This window comes from Oncorhynchus mykiss, chromosome 5 (assembly GCF_057628025.1).
Source record: "Oncorhynchus mykiss isolate SJ-2025 chromosome 5, ASM5762802v1, whole genome shotgun sequence".
Classification (NCBI taxonomy): domain Eukaryota; kingdom Metazoa; phylum Chordata; class Actinopteri; order Salmoniformes; family Salmonidae; genus Oncorhynchus; species Oncorhynchus mykiss.
This window is the reverse complement of record NC_143026.1, coordinates 38,872,501-38,893,612: the sequence shown is the minus strand read 5'-3', so window position 1 is coordinate 38,893,612 and position 21,112 is coordinate 38,872,501. Positions and strand designations below refer to the sequence as shown.

General features: G+C 44.2%; 1 protein-coding gene across 2 annotated transcripts in view; it reads right to left on the bottom strand.

The window, feature by feature from the left end:
• Positions 1 to 45: 45 nt before the first annotated feature.
• Positions 46 to 21,112, bottom strand: part of bmpr1bb (bone morphogenetic protein receptor type 1Bb) — a 110,556-nt gene continuing 89,489 nt past the window's right edge. For both annotated transcript variants that reach the window (XM_036977452.2, XM_090234780.1), the window contains 10 exons: positions 12,135 to 12,294; positions 11,516 to 11,618; positions 10,847 to 10,949; positions 9,588 to 9,684; positions 9,320 to 9,458; positions 8,354 to 8,546; positions 7,733 to 8,030; positions 7,339 to 7,514; positions 1,753 to 1,883; positions 46 to 1,666 (listed from right to left, as the gene is read on the bottom strand). In XM_036977452.2, coding sequence (XP_036833347.2) covers positions 1,541 to 1,666; positions 1,753 to 1,883; positions 7,339 to 7,514; positions 7,733 to 8,030; positions 8,354 to 8,546; positions 9,320 to 9,458; positions 9,588 to 9,684; positions 10,847 to 10,949; positions 11,516 to 11,618; positions 12,135 to 12,294 — 1,526 coding nt within the window. In that variant the 3' untranslated portion in view covers positions 46 to 1,540. The remainder of the gene's footprint in view (positions 1,667 to 1,752; positions 1,884 to 7,338; positions 7,515 to 7,732; positions 8,031 to 8,353; positions 8,547 to 9,319; positions 9,459 to 9,587; positions 9,685 to 10,846; positions 10,950 to 11,515; positions 11,619 to 12,134; positions 12,295 to 21,112) is intronic.

Sequence of the window (21,112 nt, the reverse complement as noted above, 5' to 3'; positions counted from 1 at the left end):
GAGAGAGAGAGAGAGAGAGAGAGAAAATCTAAAAGAGAGACGATATGGAGACTGACAGCATTTTATTGGGGAATGTTCGCCTGGTCCACACACACTCTCTTATACACATATATACAGATGAAATAAGGCACATGCCATAGTGGACACTCAGCGAGTTATTCTGTACACAAGTCAAAGGCAAACAACCAAAACATATTTAACATTATTATTAAGTCCATCATTATCAATACATTTCAACATTGTTATTTACAATTCAATTCTGTGAGAGGGAGAAAACGAGAATATTATAGTAGCAAGACAACCATGAGTCCATCTTACGGGCATGACTCAGGTAGCCTGATTAGGGCAATTCCACATTAAGTAACTCAAGAGTGTTCAACAGTCACAGTCTGTTACCAAATGTAGCATCTGCACTGTTCTTCAAGTTAATGTGTTTTTGTTACATTTTAAGTGGAAGTTGATCAAATGTGTCCTTCTGTTGCATGGTTTGTTTAACTTTGCAATCATTGGCTTTTGTTTGACATGCATTTGAAAGTAGAACATCTGATTCTCAGCATCACTCTGTTACCATGGAATTGCCCAGTAACATCACTCCCATGCATTTTAATTAACCATCAGAATCATAACATAATGATGACCCTTTTCTCCTATCGTTAGTCCTTGATTAAGAGACATTTCGGGGGATTAAGAATGACTCCTTTGGATAGCCAAATGGCCAATATTGAAGCAATGTGTTTCCCTGTATGAATAGAACCAAATACCTGTGTTTGTAGGGCAGTGATGCTGCAAGAATTACTGAGTGATCGATTTCACTTCCAACAGTATAGAGAGCTTTCATTACCGTTGCAAAACTTTGGGTTTGAAGATAAACAAATAGGGCCAGTTGCTGAAGCACAACGGGGAAAAAAACAAAGTCTTTATTTGAACTAGAAATCATAACCCTAGATAACAATGTCGTAAACATGGCATTGAGCTTCATGAACATTCTGACATTGTTATGAAGGGTTATGAAGGGGTTACTGTGGCTCGTTGTAATAAAATGTTACCGCGAAAACAAAACAATACTGTTATATGGCTTTAGATGGACAGAGTAGGAACTCCTCTTTCTCGTCCCTCTCTTGGCCATGAGGTGACTACTCCTCTCCTGCAGAGGGTACTGTCTGTCCTTGTGTTTTGTGTTTTCCTTGTGTTTTCCCCTCACTCACACAGCCACTCCGCTTTCACAGAAAGCAATGCCAGACCAGACCAGACCGGCTCAGACCAGACTGGCCCAGAACAGAAACTGCCCACTGGGACTCTCTCTGTCTTGGCAGTGGCACGGGCAAGAAGAGAGCAGACCCTGAACCTGGGAAAACCCACTTTTTCCCTCTCACTCGCTCTTTCCCTCTCTCTCTCTCTCTCATTCTCATTTCTCTCACTTTCAATCTCTCTATCTCCTGCCTTGCCCTCCTCCCGTGGGCCTGGCAGAGTGGCCCTAGGCCAAGGACATGTCTATAGGGGATGAGTGTCTCTAGGTGGCGGCAGGAGGAGCAGCAGCGTGTCACAGTTTGATGTCCTGAGACTCCGACATCTTGGCCAGGGTCTTCTTCACTCTCAGAGCAGTGAGGCGAGACGCAGGGTTGTGGGCCCAGCACTCCGTCATCAGCTTCCCCATCTGTCTGAGACACTGAACACACATACCCCGGTCAGATCAAACACAGCAGCAGATGTATGAGTATACTGAGGTCAAGCATATAAAAGATTCTTCCTTACCTCATCACTGCTCCAGCGGTTGGCGAAGGAGGGTCTCTGTCTCTTGGTGCACACCACCTCCCTCATGTCTTCATAGGAGGGGTCAGAGGACACCAGGTCATGGTAGGGCAGCTGGTACTCCTCTACGATGCCTTCAGGGCATGAGGCACATGGAGAGAGAGAGAGAGAGAGAGATGTTAGATCTTGACACTCATCACAAAGCCCACTGATATTGCAAACTACCGTAACAACTTTTTCATTGGCAAGATAAGCAAACTCAGGGATGACATGCCAGCAGCAAATGCTGACACTACACATCCAAGTATATCGGGCCAAATTATGAAAGACAAGAATTGTACTTTTGAATTCTGTAAAGTCCGTGTGGAAGAGGTGAAAAAAGTATTGTTGTCTATCAATAATGACAAGCCACCAGGGTCTGACAATCTAGATGGAAAATGACTGAGGATAATAGCGATAATGCCACTCGATAATGCCACTCCTATTTGCCACATCTTCAATTTAAGCCTACTAGAGAGCGTGTGCCCTCAAGCCTGGAGGGAAGCTAAAGTCATTCCTCTACCCAAGAATATTAAAGCCCCCTTTACTGGCTCAAATAGCAGACCAATCAGCCTGTTACCAACCCTTAGTAAACTTCTTGAATAAATTGTGTTTGACCAGATGTAATGCTATTTCACAGTAAACAAATTGACAACAGAATTTCAGCATGTTTATAGGAAAGGACACTCAACAAGCACAGCACTTACACAAATGACTGATGATTGGCTGAGAGAAATTGATGATAAAATGATTGTGGGGGCTGCCTTGTTAGACTTCAGTGCAGCTTTTGACATTATTGATCATAGTCTGCTGCTGGAAAAGCATATGTGTTATGGCTTTACACCACCTGCTATAATGTGGATAAAGAGTTACTTGTCTAACAGAACACAGGGGGTGTTCTTTAATGGAAGCCTATCAAATATAATCCAGTAAGAATCAGAAATTCCCCAGGGTAGCTGTTTAGGCCCCTTGCTTTTTGCAATTTTTTACTAACGACATGCCACTGACTGAGCAAAGCCAGAGTTTCTATATATGCAGATGACTAAACGATATACATGTCAGCTACTACAGTCACTGAAATGACTGCAACACTCAACAAAGAGCTACAGTTAGTTAGGAATAAGTTAGCTCTAAATATTTCTAAAACTAAAAGCACTGTATTTGGAACAAAACACTCACCAAACCCTAAACCTCAACCAAATCTTGTAATACAGTGCCTTGCGAAAGTATTCGGCCCCATTGAACTTTGCAACCTTTTGCCACATTTCAGGCTTCAAACATAAAGATATAAAACTGTATTTTTTTGTGAAGAATCAACAACAAGTGGGACACAATCATGAAGTGTAACGACATTTATTAGATATTTCAAACTTTTTTAACAAATCAAAAACTGAAAAATTGGGCGTGCAAAATTATTCAGCCCCTTTACTTTCAGTGCAGCAAACTCTCTCCAGAAGTTCAGTGAGGATCTCTGAATGATCCAATGTTGACCTAAATGACTAATGATGATAAATACAATCCACCTGTGTGTAATCAAGTCTCCGTATAAATGCACCTGCACTGTGATAGTCTCAGAGGTCCGTCAAAAGCGCAGAGAGCATCATGAAGAACAAGGAACACACCAGGCAGGTCCGAGATACTGTTGTGAAGAAGTTTAAAGCCGGATTTGGATACAAAAAGATTTCCCAAGCTTTAAACATCCCAAGGAGCACTGTGCAAGCGATAATATTGAAATGGAAGGAGTATCAGACCACTGCAAATCGACCAAGACCTGGCCGTCCCTCTAAACTTTCAGCTCATACAAGGAGAAGACTGATCAGAGATGCAGCCAAGAGGCCCATGACCACTCTGGATGAACTGCAGAGATCTACAGCTGAGGTGGGAGACTCTGTCCATAGGACAACAATCAGTCGTATATTGCACAAATCTGGCCTTTATGGAAGAGTGGCAAGAAGAAAGCCATTTCTTAAAGATATCCATAAAGAGTGTCGTTTAAAGTTTGCCACAGGCCACCTGGGAGACACACCAAACATGTGGAAGAAGGTGCTCTGGTCAGATGAAACCAAAATGGAACTTTTTGGCAACAATGTAAAACGTTATGTTTGGCGTAAAAGCAACACAGCTGAACACACCATGTCAAACATGGTGGTGGCAGCATCATGGTTTGGGCCTGCTTTTCTTCAGCAGGGACAGGGAAGATGGTTAAAATTGATGGGAAGATGGATGGAGCCAAATACAGGACCATTCTGGAAGAAAACCTGATGGAGTCTGCAAAAGACCTGAGACTGGGACGGAGATTTGTCTTCCAACAAGACAATGATCCAAAACATAAAGCAAAATCTACAATGGAATGGTTCAAAAATAAACATATCCAGGTGTTAGAATGGCCAAGTCAAAGTCCAGACCTGAATCCAATCGAGAATCTGTGGAAAGAACTGAAAACTGCTGTTCACAAATGCTCTCCATCCAACCTCACTGAGCTTGAGCTGTTTTGCAAGGAGGAATGGGAAAAAATGTCAGTCTCTCGATGTGCAAAACTAATAGAGACATACCCCAAGCGACTTACAGCTGTAATCGCAGCAAAAGGTGGCGCTACAAAGTATTAACTTAAGGGGGCTGAATAATTTTGCACGCCCAATTTTTCAGTTTTTGATTTGTTAAAACAGTTTGAAATATCCAATAAATGTCGTTCCACTTCATGATTGTGTCCCACTTGTTGTTGATTCTTCACAAAAAAATACAGTTTTATATCTTTATGTTTGAAGCCTGAAATGTGGCAAAAGGTCGCAAAGTTCAAGGGGGCCGAATACTTTCGCAAGGCACTGTAAATAATGTGGAAATTGAGAAAGTTGAGATGACTAAATTGCTTGGAGTAACACTAGATTGTATACTGTCACGGTCAAAACCTATTGATGCAGTAGTGGCTACAATGGGGAGAAGTCTGTCTATAATAAAGCGATGCTCTTAGCAACACTATCAACAAATCTGTGAATGTATTGTAAATGTTCTCAAATTATACAAACTGCCTTCATTTTGCTCGACCCCAGGAAGAATAGCTGCTGCTTTGGCAGTGGCTAATGGGGATCCATAATAAATACAAAATACTGTGTCATCCCAGCTGAGAGAGTAGTAAGATGATACACAGAGTGGAAGGGGGTAAGATAACTGAACAGTAGGGGTGTAACGAAACACGTATTTATTTGGACCTCGGTTCGGTCCAAACTGTGAACCCAAATGAATACATATGAGTAGAAGAAAAACATTTCAGGCTATTCCGTTAAAACAACTAGAGCCTATGCGCATGTTGTAATCAAAATTTGAATCTTAATTGCCGCACTTCAAATGATCCTTTTAGCCGTGTGTGGCACAGACGCTAGGAGATATCAAATCAATGGAAGACAGAATTAAAATGACGCAATTAATAGTTAAAAGGGGAAGGATATGCTACAACAACCAAGAGCCAACAGGTAGAGTTGTTGTTATTTGTAACTGTCAGACAGGGGGAAAGCGCATGCAGCCTCAATTAGCCTCGCGAGCTAGCTTAGCTAACTAACTTCTCTCGGTTTGATGCAGTCAAGACAGGTACTACCAAAGACAGTATGACGGTAGGCAGAAGCTGCTTCTCCAATAGAGATTCCTGATCACACTTGTAGGCGATCTCATGGCGACACTGGCTAGCTAAGCTCATGCGCAGAAACACGTCATCGGGTCTAACATGTTCAACTACTTGACATTGGCTCAAATCTAGGTTGTGCCTTTAGATTGAGAGAAAATTAACATCTAAGGAAGAATTTCCCCCTTTTGTCATTGACTTCTCAAACCCCGGCCTGGTCTGCTTGTTCTGTTTCGCAAGCATTGCCGGATGTCTCGCAATGTTGCGCCTCTGAGGTATGAGGATTCTGTGTTATGCACTATAGCCCGTTACCATATATGTGATTGAATATTATCTTCTGTTGGCTTGTGTGGATGTATGTATGTGTTATGCAACATAGCTGACTTGAAACATTGTTAACAGTTTCAGGGTCATGGGCCTTTCTCATGATGGAAAAATACAGAATAACATGAAGACAGGAACTGTGCAATGAGTTGGGGGGGGGGGGCACATTCAGAACGTAGTGTTGCGAGAACAAACGGTCTTTTGTTAGATAACAGGAGCCAGGTGCGAGATAACGGTATCGAGCATGAGCGCAGAGATATTCTTCACAGCAACAGTTACATCTATCAACTGGAGCGCCTGGGGGCCGGGACCAGCTCTACACCAACAATCAACGATAGGCTGGGTGAGTCTAAACCACGACCAGTCTCTACCGGCTCGGAAGCAGGAACTATTTCTGTCAGAGTATATTTATAATATCTTTGTCAAGAACAAGTCAGTTCTCTGTTTTCCCTGCGATGTGGGACAGAGAGCCCGTATATCCGAAAATTGCATCTACCACTTATTGCTTAGCTAATAAAAATACATAGTATACAATCGGTGACTCAATGTCATATTTATCCTGATACCAGATTCGAATTGACGCAACCCTAACAGAGGTTAGAAACTCTGTATACTACGTTGGATGACAAATAACCTAGCTATGGCAAGCTAGAAGTTTACTAGCGTGAGTCAGCTTGGTTGGTTGCCTTCTCTCTCTCAGTCTCTCCCTCCATCCTGCTTGCTCCCTGTGTCACTCGCTCACAGTACACACACCGCATAGCCCCTCAACCTCAATCTCCTCTCCCTCGCGTTTTTTCAGCTTTAGTTAATAAAGTAGCTTAACAATTTACCTTTCTGTTGCTTCCCTCACTCGGACCGGGTCTGCATCCAACAAGGTCTATACGGAATGGGATTAGCTGTCCTCGGGTCTGTTTGTAACGGGTATCTATAGCCTATATAGAGACCCGGGGTGGGTAAGCCGCAGGTCAATTTTGAAAGGGGTCCAACATTTTGGACCCATGAAGACCTCTACCCACTCTATATAAGCAAACCCAAGCCCAAGTTGTCAATTAATTGACCTGTTGCGCTTACTACAGATAGATGGACCTCCAGGGCCACATTCAGTTGCCAAGCGTTGCAGATAGAAATGCCATGAATAGAGCTGATGTGATTCCTTATTCTATATGGCAGAAAGGCATGTTTGTTCTAGACTGACTGTTTCTATCTGAACATTCCAAAACATTGCGTCCTGCTGAGTGGGAGATGAGAAGGACCGTGCTACAGACGTGCCCCCTTTATGAGAGTGTCTACAAAGTTTGTATACCTGATTGTGCGCTCATCAGGCATTATATGGTTCATGATCTATTCCTGGGTTAGTTTAGCATCTTTTTCCCGCTGTAGTGAAACGAACCGTGACCCCAAAACCGCAATAAGTACCGAACAGTGGGTTTGGTGAACAGTTACACCCCAACTGAACAGGATAAAAAAATAAACTTTAAATAAGAAATATTTTTAATTGGACAAGCATTTTGGCAAATGTCTGCATGCACATGATCAAAGATAATGTCAGTCTACTTCACATCTAAAAATTATATCAGACATTGTGAAGCAGAGCATTGTGGGCCGTGTCTGACCTCCAGAGACGCAGCGCCGGGCGATCTCCCAGAGGATGAGGCCGAAGCTGTACATGTCGGCCATGATGTAGGACTGAAAGTGTTTCCTGTTCAGACTCTCGTCCAGCACCTCTGGGGGCATATAGCGCTTTGTGCCCACCCTGGTGTTGGGTGGGATGTCCACCTCGTTGGTGTCACTGAGAGAGAGGCAGGAGTAGGGAGAGAAATACCACATCTTTTCATCAGCATTGCACCATTAAAACAACACAGTCTTTGCATTTCTGGAATGATGCTGATTTTTACCGGAGTGAAAAGTATAGAAACAAAACAAAGTAGAACAAATCTGGTCTAAAGATGTTTCGTTATCTCTACATTCATGACCTGATGTATGTCAGATGTCCCTTTCCTGTCCTACCTGATGAATTTGACGGCAAGACCCAGGTCTGCGATGCAGCAGGCCCCATTCTTCTTCACCAGGATGTTCTTGCTCTTCAGGTCTCTGTGGGCGATGGCCGGCTTGCCCTGGGTGCCAAAGATCTCTGTGTGGAGGTGACAGAGGCCTGAGACTGAGGAGTAGGCCAGTCGCAGCATGGCCTTGATGTCTAGCGTGGTGGACTTGAGGTAGTCGTACAGAGAGCCACTCTCATGGTAGTCTGTGATCAGGTAGAGCTGGGTCCACGAGCCTGTTCCCTTGATGTCCGCTGCTATGAAGCCTGGGTAGGGAGGAGACAGGGGGGGGGGGGGGGGGGTGGAGATCTTTGAGGAGATGCAAAGGGCTCGATTCAATCTGTTGCGTGGAATATCTGCGTTGTAATGCGTTTGACATTTAAAGGTAACTTCCGGTTGAGCCGACAAACACAGCGTTTACTGTGAACACGGTATCGTTGCCTTTAAATGTAAATCCCGCTACAATGCAGATCTCCCGGCTACGGATTGAATCAAGCCAAAAGACACACGTGTAGAGATGCACACAAGGAAGCACACACACACACACAGGCACACACACACACACACACACCCAACTCTCTGTCCTTACCCAGTATGTTCTCGTGTCTCATGAGGACAGTTTGGTAGATCTCTGTCTCTCTGAACCAGCTGGCCTCCTCGGTGGTGAAGAACACTTTGACAGCTACTCTCTCTCCTCTCCAGCGACCCATCCACACCTCCCCGTAGCGGCCCTTACCTATCTGCTTCACCATCTGAATCTGCTTGGCTATGGTGCGCTGCACCTGAGCACAGGAAAACACCCACACACCGTCGTCAGCGTCAATAAAATAATATTTGTCGTCAACAACTAAAGTGAACATTGTAATCATCAAGATCACAATATCCTAAAATCATAATCCTGATTTCTGCATCTAATTCAACATAACTAACCCCACATCATAATCCTGATTTCTGCATCTAATTCAACATAACAAACCCACATCATAATCCTGATTTCTGCATCTAATTCAACATAACTAACCCACATCATAATCCTGATTTCTGCATCTAATTCAACATAACTAACCCACATCATAATCCTGATTTCTGCATCTAATTCAACATAACAAACCCACATCATAATCCTGATTTCTGCATCTAATTCAACATAACTAACCCACATCATAATCCTGATTTCTGCATCTAATTCAACATAACTAACCCCACATCATAATCCTGATTTCTGCATCTAATTCAACATAACAACCCCACATCATAATCCTGATTTCTGCATCTAATTCAACATAACTAACCCACATCATAATCCTGATTTCTGCATCTAATTCAACATAACAAACCCACATCATAATTCTGATTTCTGCATCTAATTCAACATAACAACCCCACATCATAATCCTGATTTCTGCATCTCATTCAACATAACTAACCCCCATCATAATCACGATTTATGCATCTAATTCAACATAACTAACCCACTGAGAGAGTACCACTGTATTGCTGGACTGATTTTGCCATTGGTTGCTGATGTGTGTGATGTGCAGTGTTGAGCGCTCACCAGCAGGGGGAGTCCTGATCCTGATCCAGAGCTCTGGGACTGTTCTATCAGGTCCTTCAGAGACTCTCCAGGGGGAATGTAAGTCTCATCCTGCTCCAGACCAACACTGTAGTGAGGCCGGGACTCCTGACGCTTATACCTGGAAGAGACACATTGGTAAAGCCCTTAGTAATGCTACTAAGGGCTTTATCCTTCTTCTTACATTGGTCTATGTTACCAATCTCCTCAGTGTGTGAGTCGGAATCCAAGTCCATGTGTGTTTTCTCACCTGAAGTAACAGAAGACGATGATGAGCGCCAGGATGATGCTGCAGACTGTGACAGAGATGAAGAGAGCCATGTGGTGGATACTGCTGTCCACGTAATCTACAGGAGAGAGAGAGAGAGAGAGCGAGAGAGAGAGAGAGGAGAAGAGAGGAAAAGAGAGAGAAAGAAGAGAGTCAGAGAGAGAGAGAAAGGACAGAGAGAGAGAGAGAGAGAGAGAGAGAGTGAGAGAGAGAGCGAGAGAAAGAAGAGAGTCAGAGAGAGAGAGATAGAGAGAGAGAGAGAGAGAAGAGAAAGTCAGCCAGTTCACACATCCACAGAGCCAAACCTAACACTGGGGGTCAACTCAACAGTACCAGTTCCTCCATTCATCTGTTTATAACAGTTTAATTCCAAACCCTGCCAAATCTCAGAGATGGGGACAAACTCTTATTTTCCACTCTCCTCCCCCACATCCCCCCTTCTCTTGTTCCTCTTTCCCCCTTCTCCCCCTCTCAGTGTGTGATCGATCATATCCCCTTCCTGAAAAAAACAGATTGGGTGTCACACTGACATCGCCACGGCAACCCCTGAGGCCCAAAGCTGCTCTGGGACTCTAGCCTTTCTGCCAGCCTCCTGTCAATCATTTACACACACACACACGCACACATACATACACATACACTTGAAGATAGACACACGCACGCATACATACACATACACTTGAAGATAGACACACGCGGAAATTATATCACTGTATAATTTGCCGCGTTTGACAAATCAATTTGTCTTTGACTAATTTCTTTGATAGACGTAACGCACCACACACACACACACACACACACACACACACACACACACACACACACACACACACACACACACACACACACACACACACACACACAGTGTTGGTGTCTAGCTAGAAGAGTGACAGATGGACAGATATCTCAGATCCGTAGCAGCGCAGGAAACTCAAGCAGGCCCTGGGGAGAGGCTGTCCTTTTCATTAGAGGGTGAGAGAACAAGCCAAGCCTGCCAGCTCCATTTCACCTGCCTCCCACTGTCTTCCTTCCAGCCTTCCCCTGTCTTCCCCTTGAGCAGCAAGTGCCACTCCAGCCAGCACTATACACTGTGGTTTGTAACAGTTTAAACTGTCACTACCCATCACACCCAAGTGCAGGTTGAGGGAGCCCACTCTGAAAGCCTCTTCCGCACAAGAGGACAGAGATTCCCTGTGTTGACTGGGTGGAATTCACTGTGTGTGACTGAGTGTGTCTCTTACCAGGGGCCCTCGGTGGTGGTAAAGTAGGATACAGGTCTTTATTGCAGAAGTCCTGGTCTGTACAGCACTCTAGAGCCCTCCTCTGACGGGCATTCCCTGTGTCCTGTTGTGACCCACCATAAACACACGGTTACATCTACACAACTCTAATTACTAGACAACAGTTTGAAGGACTGCAGATGCACAATCTTTATTTGTTCACTATTTTGTGGCTGGGAATGTTCCTGCACATCAGGAAATGCAAACTTGTCGTGAACTAGAGGTTTAAAAAAGGATTCTACAATTTGTAATTTCCGCTTTAAAATATCAGACTTGATTTGCCCTAACAAATACCTATATATAATCCACATAATTATTTACATTTTCTGTTGCTGCAGGACAATTTTCCTGCTGTTGCAAACTGGCTCAAATGAAGATACTACATCTGCATAGGGTATTTACAATGTTGCTTGTTGATGGCGAGACAAGGCTGGCCTAACACATTGCTCATTGTAGAGGTAGTATAGTTTAGGTCTGATTTGAAGAGATTCCTTTGAGAAGTGTAGTGAGTCATAGAGAGATGATAAGGACTTTACATGAGCTTATAAAGCTGGTTCAACTGCACTTCTAGTGGCTGCCTGCACTTGACGTCGTTCACATACACACACCGCACACACACTGCAGACTTACCCTGCACTGAAACTCCGAACCCACCAGCCCCAGACACCCAGAGGTCAGCACAGGGAGACTTCCTTCTTCATCTTCCACCATGGTGAAACAATAACCATCAGTCCTGAAGAGATACCGTGATCATCAACATCTGTGCCCCTTCCACTGTCAAACTTCCAACATAATATATTCATCATGACTAAAAATTCACAGTGCTGAGAAGGTTGTATCGGCAACCACAATCACATGTAATAAACACAACTAGACGTGGATGGAGACAGTGGGCATGAATCTGTCTGTAATTATGCTTGTAATTCAATACCTCATCACTGTCTGAGTTCATATGTTCCACAGTGGCTGTGGCACAGACACCAGTGTATTTTCTGTTCACGGAATTAGAGTTTTACAGGATAGTGACCGATATGAGGAATTGCCTCTGCTGTGTACTAATTAATGCAAGCTAATTACACATTAGATATTAGACACAGTGGATTCTAAGATGGTCTGAAAAAGACGTTGACCGTGTCAACAGGGTTGTAATTTTGTGGAATGTGCGCGCGTCTGTGCGTGTGCCTCTGTGCGTGCGTCTCTGTGCGTGCGCCTCTGTGCGTGTGTCTCTGTGCGGTCGTGTGAATCATACCTGCAGGTATTGTTGGTCGAGTCTTCAGGACAGTGGTGGTAACAGTGGCACCAGAGGATCCTCTGTGTTGGAGCCGGGGCTGTACTCCCACCGTTTTCCCACTTTCTGTCTGACCGGTCTCTCCCAGGGCTCCTCAGTAACATGGTGTCCAACACGTTGGCTACAGGGACACGGAGAGGACAGAGCAGATTTATTAGTCCCAGGACCAGGACAGACCAAACACAGTTATATCACAGAGAGAGGACAGAGCAGGTTTATTAGTCCCAGGACCAGGACAGACCAAACACAGTTATATCACAGAGAGAGGACAGAGCAGGTTTATTAGTCCCAGGACAGACCAAACACAGTTATATCACAGAGAGAGGACAGAGCAGGTTTATTAGTCCCAGGACCAGGACAGACCAAACACAGTTATATCACAGAGAGAGGACAGAGACGGCTTAGTCCCAGGACCAGGACAGACCAAACACAGTTATATCACAGAGAGAGGACAGAGACGGCTTAGTCCCAGGACCAGGACAGACCAAACACAGTTATATCACAGAGAGAGGACAGAGACGGCTTAGTCCCAGGACCAGGACAGACCAAACACAGTTATATCACAGAGAGAGGACAGAGACGGCTTAGTCCCAGGACCAGGACAGACCAAACACAGTTATATCACAGAGAGAGGACAGAGACGGCTTAGTCCCAGGACCAGGACAGACCAAACACAGTTATATAACAGAGAGAGGACAGAGACGGCTTAGTCCCAGGACCAGGACAGACCAAACACAGTTATATCACAGAGAGAGGACAGAGACGGCTTAGTCCCAGGACCAGGACAGACCAAACACAGTTATATCACAGAGAGAGGACAGAGACGGCTTAGTCCCAGGACCAGGACAGACCAAACACAGTTATATCACAGAGAGAGGACAGAGACGGCTTAGTCCCAGGACCAGGACAGACCAAACACAGTTATATCACAGAGAGAGGACAGAGACGGCTTAGTCCCAGGACCAGGACAGACCAAACACAGTTATATCACAGAGAGAGGACAGAGCAGGTTTATTAGTCCCAGGACAGACCAAACACAGTTATATCACAGAGAGAGGACAGAGCAGGTTTATTAGTCCCAGGACCAGGACAGACCAAACACAGTTATATCACAGAGAGAGGACAGAGCAGGTTTATTAGTCCCAGGACAGACCAAACACAGTTATATCACAGAGAGAGGACAGAGCAGGTTTATTAGTCCCAGGACAGACCAAACACAGTTATATGGACACTGTGTCATTCAAACGGCTGCACCTACCTTGTAGTTAAACTTAAGTGCATACATAACTGAGGTAAATTCAAATGAAATCAAAGCTAGCAAAGTGACATTTTCTCCACTCTTCAACTCCCTCTTTCCAGACATGCTTGAAAAATCTAAATGCCTTGGCAACGTCACCATAGTAACGTAGCCACAGAAACGGTGACCGTGTCTGGTGAAAGCTACCCTTCTGTTCTGTTCTGGCCTCAACTCAATGTACCTGCCTGAGACTGGAACAACACTGGTACACTTAATACCCTCACAAGAAAGAGCTTTTTGTGCTCAGTGTGTGTGTGTGTGTGTGTGTGTGTGTGTGTGTGTGTGTGTGTGTGTGTGTGTGTGTGTGTGTGTGTGTGTGTGTGTGTGTGTGTGTGTGTGTGTGTGTGTGTGTGTGTGTGTGTGTGTGTGTGTGTGTGTGTGTGTGCATGCAAGTTAGTGTGTGTGTGTGTGTGTGTGTGTGTGTGTGTGTGTGTGTGTGTGTGTGTGTGTGTATGTGGCAGTCTCGACAGCAGTTCTGGAACGAGTGTGTGGCATGTCGTTTTAATATCCAAGGCCATATATCTCACCCTGGTTTTGGCAGAGCAGCCCAACAGAACCCTCGTGGCTACACGTTTGTGTGCCTCGATATTTTGGGAGTATGTGTGTTTACGATGTTATAAAGCCCTCCAAAGAATACTCATACTTCACTGTCAGTCGGAGCAGTATCTCCTATACATGAATGAATACAAACCAATACAGCTCTAAGAATGATCGGTGGATACGTGTAAATATGTTGTTGGAGACCACCTCATTAACTTGGTATTGTATATACCAGCTCTGTTTTGGTACGCCTTCCCAGTCCCAACCATCCTGCCTCAGAGAGAGACACTGTGAAAGGACAGTTAGCCAGAAGAGACCAGCTATGCCCTCACACGTGTTTCATTCCCACTACAATAACAGCTCAGGGCAGGCTCAACCGCAGAGCAAAACAAGGTTCTGCTCATATACTTTACTAGAAAAACTGGGTGCTCGTGTTACCAGCACACTTCGCCTTTTCCACCTTCTAGCCTTTCACCCATAGAGCCTGCTTCACCAGCGAGAGGAAGGAAGAGGGCTCAGCGCTCAGAGCACCTTGACTAGTTACTATGGCAACCTTGAGAGAAGCAGTCATAAGTCTATATTATACTATGTTAAAGAGATTCTGCAGTACTTTTGTATACTTATTACTAAGCCAGTAGTTCTGAAAGTCGCACTCATGAGCCACTACGTCATCTCATCGCTCGATCTCTCCCTCTGCTGTGTACACTGAGCCGTGGGCCCGTCCTGCAGCCTCATTGGGTAACGCTGATAATTACACAGGTGCACCTTGTGCTTGGACAATAAAAGGCCACAGTTTTGTCATCCGGCTTCCTCACCTGCTGGGTCATCTGAGGGGCTGGCTCCCCAGTGTGTGGCCCTACACCCTCCAAGGCCCACCCATGGCTGCACCCCTGCCAAGTCATGGGAAATACATAAATTAGGGCCTAATTAATCTTTTTCAATTGACTGATTTCCTTATTTGAACTGCAACTCAGTAAAATATTTGAAACTGTTGCATTTCCATTTTTGTTCAGTATATAAACTACACATTGACACATCCAGCCCAAAGCAGGAGGTTTAACAATGACTTTCTTAGTCACCAAAGTGCCGGAGCATGTCTTTAAAACAGTGTCATACGAGTGACAATAAACACAAAGATGTCATGACAGATAACAACACAGAGCAAGCAGACATTCTGCAGGCTATGCTCTATAATAAGCGCCGCATCATTGTACTACTGTAAACCACTGCAATGACGAACCAAGACTTAAATGGTCCCTGTTTGTGCTCCGTGGCAATGCTATTAGGAGGAGCAGTGAACTTCGGTCAACCAGGACATTCAACACCACAGATCCCAAACCCACACCCCCACCCCAGCCAGCCATACAGTAATACACATGCATTTACTTGCACTGAGGTAAATATTGTGTTCCGCACCACCTTCACCCTGAAAGTGTTAACAGAACAGGTCAGACCAGTGTGTTTTTATACAGCTGCATATACACACATCTAATCAACCCACTAGTGTTTTGATGGCGAGAAATGTCCAGTTTCATGTGCCAGTATTATAGTCTTGGGGTCCGCTTCGCATCCCGAGTAGATACCTGACAGAGGTGGACCCAAACAAATCCAAGACAGTGGAACTTTACTCAACACTTCTATAGACACTTTAAATCCTACTGAACTCTATTATCAGACAGCCCACTATTCAATACAGTAAGTACTGTACAGCTGGACCACTGGACCCTTGTGGCAAGAGAGCTAATCAGATGAGAGAGCAGGGCAATATGGGAGGAGATTGATTAGTTAGTGTCTGTCTGGATGGAGGATCCGGGTGAATCTCTCTCTCCCCCTATCCCCCTCTCCCCCTCTCGCTCTGTGTGTGTAAAAAGACACAGATAGGCACAGTTTGCTACACAGATAGTCCAGGGGTAATCAGTCTGGTAACTACTAGGCTACGTCTAACCAACACACTCAGTCAGTTCATCAAGTCAGAACTGGAGGTGTACAGCCCTGGTATGGTATGTCGCAAGGACTAACTGTAACCGTTGAGAACAGCTTGTAAGTGTTCCAAAGTGTGTGTGTGTGTGTGTGTGTGTGTGTGTGTGTGTGTGTGTGTGTGTGTGTGTGTGTGTGTGTGTGTGTGTGTGTGTGTGTGAGAGAGAGAGAGAGAGAGAGATAGATTAATGAGTGCTGCCGAGTCAGAAGAGAGCAGAGCAGACACAACCAGTCAGTGTGTTCCTTTAAGAGCAGCACACTCCGTCCACTCTAATCTAACCACCCTGACAGAGGAGGGGTCCGGGCCCATGGCTGCACTGACTATCACACATTCCTTCTTGTGTGTATCTGTTGTGCAAATGTGGAAAAACACACACGTTTTACGAGTTTATCAGTGGCGTGATTCTGTCCAGATCGTTTAAAAACAAAAATAGAAACTCACATAAAGGCAGAACAGAGGGAACAGAATGGACAGACTCCTTTTTTTTCCACTGCAGCAGGCCAGCTACAGGAAAGCTCCATCCTTCCAAGTCACTGTTGTCATTTTTCTTGTGAGGGAAAGAGAATCCCCCTTTGGAGGTAAACAGAGAAAATCCCAGACCCCGGGGCCAGAGGCATGGTGTAAATCCACAGGCTGGGAGAGCTGCTTAGTCTCTCACTAAGATCCATTAAAACACACACTACCTCTCCATGTAGAGTCAACTTCTCTCTAACTCCCCTCTCCTAATGGACTCACAGAGTGATGCAGGGCTGCTGTTATTTCGTGGAGGGAGAAATAGAAGAGGGTCTATGCCAACCCCTGGTCCTCTAACCCCCAAGCAGCCTTTCTGCCCTTGGGGAGACGAGGTTCCCTCTTTGATCAGACCCATGGCCTGGCATTGGGCTCATACAGGCCTGGCCCCTGATATAGTTTGTTTTTGGAGGCCAACACAGAGCATATGGGGTGTAGACACAGGATGGGGGAGACTCCATATCTGTTACATGATTCCTGTTTAATACACACTCCTCTAACAAAAAGATTGATTCTATATCTATCTATTTTCACTCATGTTTATAGTATTGAAATGCGTAGCGCGTAAAAATCGTCTGTCCTCGGTTGCAACATTCACTAACGAGTTCCAAACTGCCTCTGGAAGCAATGTCAGCACAATAGCGGTTTCGTCGGGAGCTTCATGAAATGGGTTTCTATGGCCGAGCAGCCGCACACAAGCCTAAGATCATAATGTGCAACGCCAAGCGTCGGCTGGATTGGACTCAGTGGAAGCAGTGGAAACGTGTTCTCTGGAGTGATGAATCACGCTTTACCATCTGGCAGTCTGACGGACACATCTGGGTTTGGTGGATGCCAGGAGAAAGCATATATCGGCGTACACATCACGGACAAACTGAAATAGTCCACCCACACAGACAGTGTGGTGAAGAAGGCGCAACAACCTCAGGAGGCTGAAGAAATTTGGCTTGTCACCAAAAACAGTCACAAACTTTTACAGATGCACAATCCAGAGCATCCTTTCGGGCTGCATAACGGCCTGGTACGGCAACTGCTCCACCCACAACCGCAAGGCTCTCCAGAGGGGAGTCAGGTCTGCTCAACGCATCACCGGGAACAAACTACCTGCCCTCCAGGACACCTACACCACCCGATGTCACAGGGAGGCCAAAAGGATCAAGGACAACAACCACCTGAGCCACTGCCTGTTCACCCCACTATCATCCAGAAGGCGAGGTCAGTACAGGTGCATCAAAGCTGGGACCGAGAGACTGAAAAACAGCTTCTATCTCAAGGCCATCAGACTGTTAAACAGCCACCAATCACTAACTTTGAGTGGCTGCTGCCAACATACTGACTCAAGTCTCTAGCCACTTTAATAATACAAAATTAGATGTAAGAAATGTATCACTAGTCATTTTAAACAATGCCACTTTATATAATGTTTACATACCCTACATTACTAATCTCATATGTATATACTGTACTCTATACCATCGACTGCATCCTGCCTATGCCGTTCGTCCATCGCTCATCCATATATTTATATGTACATATTCTTATTAATTAATTTACACTTGTGTGTATAAGGTAGTTGTGAAATTGTTAGATATTACTGCATGGTCGGAACTAGAAGCATAAGCATTTCGCTACACCCACATTAACATCTGCTAACCATGTGTATGTGACCAATACATTTGATTTGATTTGATTTCAATGTAACCGTTTAGTCATGTTAATTAGGCTTCTCCAAGCTCTGATGCTGCTGACGGTCATTAGTAGCCTACCAAACCTGGTACTCAGCACTCTACCTTTAATCACTCTGACATCAATGGAAATGTAATCGAAAATCTAATCAAACACTTAATGAGAGCCCATGAGCTCATGTTGCACAACATTTCTATAGGCTGTGCAATTGTGTGAGAAAACAGTTTTGATGGCCTCTATTAAAAAGAGAAGGATCCCATCATATTATCACTTGTGAATGATGCCCAGCTTCAGGCAAGAAACAGCGCATGCTTTTCCCCAACTTATTCAAATTATAGTCACACACCTCATGAAGCCCTTACGCATTTATGGTTTTATTTTTTAAATTTGTGTTATTATTATTTTTTTACCCCCTTTTCTCCCCAATTTCGTGGTATCCAATTGTTAGTAATTACTATCTTGTCTCATCGCTACAACTCCCGTACCGGCTCAGGAGAGACGAAGATCGAAAGCCATGCGTCCTCCGAAACACAACCCAACCAAGCCGCACTGCTTCTTAACACAGCACGCCTCCAACCTGGAAGCCAGCCGCACCAATGTGTCGGAGGAAACACCGTGCATCTGGCTACCTTTGTTAGCGCGCACTGCACCCGGCCCGCCACAGGAGTTGCTGGTGCGCGATGAGACAAGGATATCCCTACCGGCCAAACCCTCTAACCCTAACCCTAACCCTAACCCTAACCCTAATAACTCAAAGTTAAGCATATAGGAGGACCTGTTTCTTTGTTTTAACCGCTCAACACAGAATAGACACATGTGCGCACTACCTCAGAACGTTCTATTTTATTCAGCTATGTTCAATTGTATTCTTCATACTATAAAATAATATAAAATAATGCAACAGAATTCTAAGGAAATCTTGTCTGCTAAATGAGCTAGTGTAGCTCACAGCCATATGGCATAGACAGGTCAGGGCCTAACATTATGTCACGTTCTGACCATCGTTCGTGTGTGTGAGCTGGGTGGGCATTCTATGTTGGATGTCTTGTTTGTCTATTTCTATGTCTGGCCTGATATGGTTCTCAATCAGAGGCAGGTGTTAGTCATTGTCTCTGATTGGGAACCATATTTAGGTAGCCTGGGTTTCACTGTGTGTTTGTGGGTGATTGTTTCTGTCTCTGTGTTTTCACCAGATAGGGCTGTTTCGGTTTTCGTTACGTTCATTACGTTCTTTGTTTTGTAGTGTTTGTATCGATTCGTGTTTTACGTTTGTTTATTAAACATGGATCGCAATCTACACGCCGCATTTTGGTCCGACTCTCTTTCACATACAGAAAACCGTGACACATAAGGACAACTCAGAGTATGCTATTCTCTTCTTCTGAAATATAATACATTTCTTCATATCATGTTTCTTTAGACCTGTCTAAAATAAATAATGGATTTATTGTGATGGTGTAGGCTATATTACATGGATTTATTGTGATGGTGTAGGCTATATTACATGGATTTATTGTGATGGTGTAGGCTATATTACATGGATTTATTGTGATGGTGTAGGCTATATTACATGGATTTATTGTGATGGTGTAGGCTATATTACATGGATTTATTGTGATGGTGTAGGCTATATTACATGGATTTATTGTGATGGTGTAGGCTATATTACATGGATTTATTGTGATGGTGTAGGCTATATTACATGGATTTATTGTGATGGTGTAGGCTATATTACATGGATTTATTGTGATGGTGTAGGCTATATTACATGGATTTATTGTGATGGTGTAGGCTATATTACATGGATTTATTGTGATGGTGTAGGCTATATTACATGGATTTATTGTGATGGTGTAGGCTATATTACATGGATTTATTGTGATGGTGTAGGCTATATTACATGGATTTATTGTGATGGTGTAGGCTATATTACATGGATTTATTGTGATGGTGTAGGCTATATTACATGGATTTATTGTGATGGTGTAGGCTATATTACATGGATTTATTGTGATGGTGTAGGCTATATTACATGGATTTATTAAACGTTTTAAAATGTAGATGTTTCAAAGGTCTGTATTGGTGGCTTGTAGGCTGTGCGAAAGCCAGGAGATGCTAAATGTGCTTATGTTAATTAACGGTCAATTACCGTGAGACCGGGAGTTATTTGCTTAACAATCACCGGCTGACGAAATGTCATGACCGTCACAGCCCTAGGAAGGGCACCTGTATCTTTAGTGACTGGGTGTAGTGATACACCATCCAAAGTGTAATTAATAACTTCACCATGCTCAAAGGGATATTTAATGTCTGCTTTTTGTTTTACCCATCTACCAATAGGTGCCCTTCTTTGCAAGGCATTGGAAAACCTCCCTGGTCTTTGTGGTTGAATCTGTATTTGAAATTCATTGCTTGACTGAGGGACCTAAAATATAATTCTATGTGTGGGGTACAGATATGAGGTAGTCATTAAAAAATGATCTTAAACACTAATACTATTATAAACACTATGAACACTATAAGAATGGAGCCGGAGAGGATGGCTGACGTTTTATGTGCTCCTAACCAACTTCTGGCCGAAAATAACTTCTAGACATCAGAACAGCGATTACTCACCTCGAACTGGTAGAAGTTTTTTCCTTTAACGAGTCCGACGAGAAGGATATCCTGCTTTCTCGGGAACAGGCTCAAATCCCCATCACTTGCGTGAAGAAAAGACGGAGAAAAAAGGGTCGGAGGTCAGTCTGCCTAATGAGAATTCATAGTAAACTCCCACTACCATCCGCTCTATTGGCCAACGTGCAATCATGGGAAAATAAAATCTATGACCTATGATCAAGATTATCCTACCAACTGGACATGAAAAACTGTAATATCTTATGTTTCACCAAGTCGTGGCTGAACGATAACGCAGATGATATAGAGCTG